Raw genomic sequence first — 2,512 nt, 5'->3', positions numbered from 1 at the left:
CAAGGTGCATTTGTGTGTGTGTGTGTGTGTGTGTGTGTGTGTGTGTGTGTATCAGTGTGTGGCCGTCCTACCACAGCCCTCTCCTCACGTGGCAGGGTGCATGGTGGGAAGATTGCCCCTGCAGGGTCATTTCCCTGGCAGGTCTTCCTCTATTCAGGAGGTCGAGGGGGAGCGGCTGTTGTTGGTGACAGGTGGCTCATGACTGCAGCACATAATCTGGAGTCTGTGAAATATGATAAAGGCAACATAGAGGTGAATTCACTCAGGACAATTAGAACACATAGAGGTGAATTCACTCAGGACAATTAGAACATATAGAGGTGAATTCACTCAGGACAATTAGAACATATAGAGGTGAATTCACTCAGGACAATTAGAACATATAGAGGTGAATTCACTCAGGACAATTAGAACATAAATATACAACATGAATACATTTTATGAATTCAAAGACAAATAACACAATAGGTTTTTATGAATCACAACGAATTTGGGTGGTTAGGGTTAGTGTTGGGATTGGAGTTAAGGTTTGGATAGGCTTAGGTGTTAGGGTTAGAGGTTAGGGTGAGGGTAAGGGTAGTTTGATCTCTCTGGTCTGAGACACAGGAATGTGTTTCAAACAATAGCCTAAATATTTCTATAAATAATTGCAAGCATAATAATTGTTTTGTGTCTTATTGATTTTTTATCTTTTTAGGCATATGTTGGACACACCAATATCCAAGAACTCATGAAGGTTCAGTCACTTGCTATTGCCTCTGTACATGTCCACCCAGGATACAAGAACAATGACATGACGACAGATTTTGATAACGACATTGCCTTGATCAAGCTAAACTCCTCCATCACCTTTAATGTAAATGTCATGCCTGTGTGTATTCCTGCACAGGACGCTGAACTTAGTACTACTGGGTAAGAGAACAATATCACAGTATACACCATAAATATATCTCTCTGCTGTCCCACTACTGTCCCACTACTGTTCCACAACTGTCCCACTACTGTTCCACTACTGTCTCACTACTGTCCCACTATTGTCCCCCTACTGTCCCCCTACTGTCCCCCTACTGTCCCACTACTGTCCCACAACTGTCCCCCTACTGTCTCACAACTGTCTCACTACTGTCCCACTACTGCCTCTACTGCTCCACTACCCCTCACATCCCCACCACTGCCCCCTCCTGCTTCTGCTACCATTCTTCTGACCATTCTTCTGAGGAGTTATAGTACCTAGATGGGGAGTGATGGTGAATGTATGGGCAGGAGTTATGGTACATGGGGAGGAGTAATGTGATGCTGAAGGTTGTGAGGGACACCTCACCATGCAGTTTCATTTATTTTGAAATCACAGAGAAATCAGAACATTAACCCTTACAAATTCAATTGCAAAACACTAACCCTCAAACACTAACCCTCGCACACTAACACTGACCCTTCATCTTGGTTTCAGGTTGGTGTCGGGGTTTGGGGTAACTGAAGAAGTAATCCCTGCTAGCAATCTCCGGTATATTAGCCTCCCAGTTGTGAAGCAAGACACGTGTCACACGTGGATAGAGAAGGAGCGAGCAGCGCGTAAGAATGTAGCGCCGCTCACAGCCAACATGTTCTGCGCTGGCCTCCCTGAAGGTAAGAAGGACACGTGCTCAGGAGACAGCGGTTCTGCCTTCGTCATGAAGGAGGGTGACGTGTTCTGGGTGGCTGGCATCGTCAGCTGGGGGGTGGACTGTGGCAAGCCTGGCACATACGGGATTTACACCCGCGTTACACAGTATGCAAACTGGATACAAAAAACAATGGAGGAAAATTAGGATGAAGATGACCAACCAGCAGGATGAAACACATGTATACTAAAAATAACTGACAATGTATTAACTCTACGTAGAGAGTGAATTTGGCCAATAACTATGAAAATGTCGATGATGTAGATAAAATGTAGATAAATTTCAATATATAACATCACAATAGAAGAGCTAAAGAACTAAAGCAAGTTACAGTAATCCTGTCACTGTACCTGGTCTATAAAACCATTCTTGGAATATGAAAATGATAAATAAAGACAAAACCTTCTCCAGCATCAGGGTTCCTCATGGCTCCTCGTGTTTATTCAGTGTGCCAAGTGATTTTGCCAGCCATGTAGTGGGAGAGGATTAAAGATTTGTTAAAATTATACAATATTAAAAAATATAATAAATAAATGCATTCTCTTCAAAGAAATTGCTGGTTAGCCTAATAAGCTTGTCATGACAATCAAATGGACTGATTAATCATTTACATGTACAGTATAAGTAACTTTGAGTAAGGTCGAACTAGAATGACCTCATTGATGGATTTCTACAGACTCCTGCATTGCCCATGCACTAAGTAAATGTACTGTATGATTCGGATCTTTCATTTGACACACATATATGCAATGTCACTAAGGCTGCCTTTTTCCATTTACGTAATATCTCCAAGCTGAAACACTTAATTTCATTAGCTGATGCAGAGAAGCTGGTCCATGCTTTTGTCTCAT

General features: G+C 42.4%; 1 protein-coding gene across 2 annotated transcripts in view; it reads left to right on the top strand.

The window, feature by feature from the left end:
- Window positions 1-2,074, top strand: part of c1r (complement component 1, r subcomponent) — a 10,620-nt gene extending 8,546 nt beyond the window's left edge. For both annotated transcript variants that reach the window (XM_076970609.1, XM_076970608.1), the window contains exons 11-13: window positions 56-252; window positions 698-912; window positions 1,451-2,074. In XM_076970609.1, coding sequence (XP_076826724.1) covers window positions 56-252; window positions 698-912; window positions 1,451-1,808 — 770 coding nt within the window. In that variant the 3' untranslated portion in view covers window positions 1,809-2,074. The remainder of the gene's footprint in view (window positions 1-55; window positions 253-697; window positions 913-1,450) is intronic.
- The last annotated feature ends 438 nt before the right edge of the window (window positions 2,075-2,512 follow it).

This window comes from Brachyhypopomus gauderio, chromosome 13 (assembly GCF_052324685.1).
Source record: "Brachyhypopomus gauderio isolate BG-103 chromosome 13, BGAUD_0.2, whole genome shotgun sequence".
Lineage (NCBI taxonomy): Eukaryota > Metazoa > Chordata > Actinopteri > Gymnotiformes > Hypopomidae > Brachyhypopomus > Brachyhypopomus gauderio.
The sequence above is the reverse complement of the archived record's forward strand: the minus strand, read 5'-3'. Positions and strand labels throughout refer to the sequence as shown.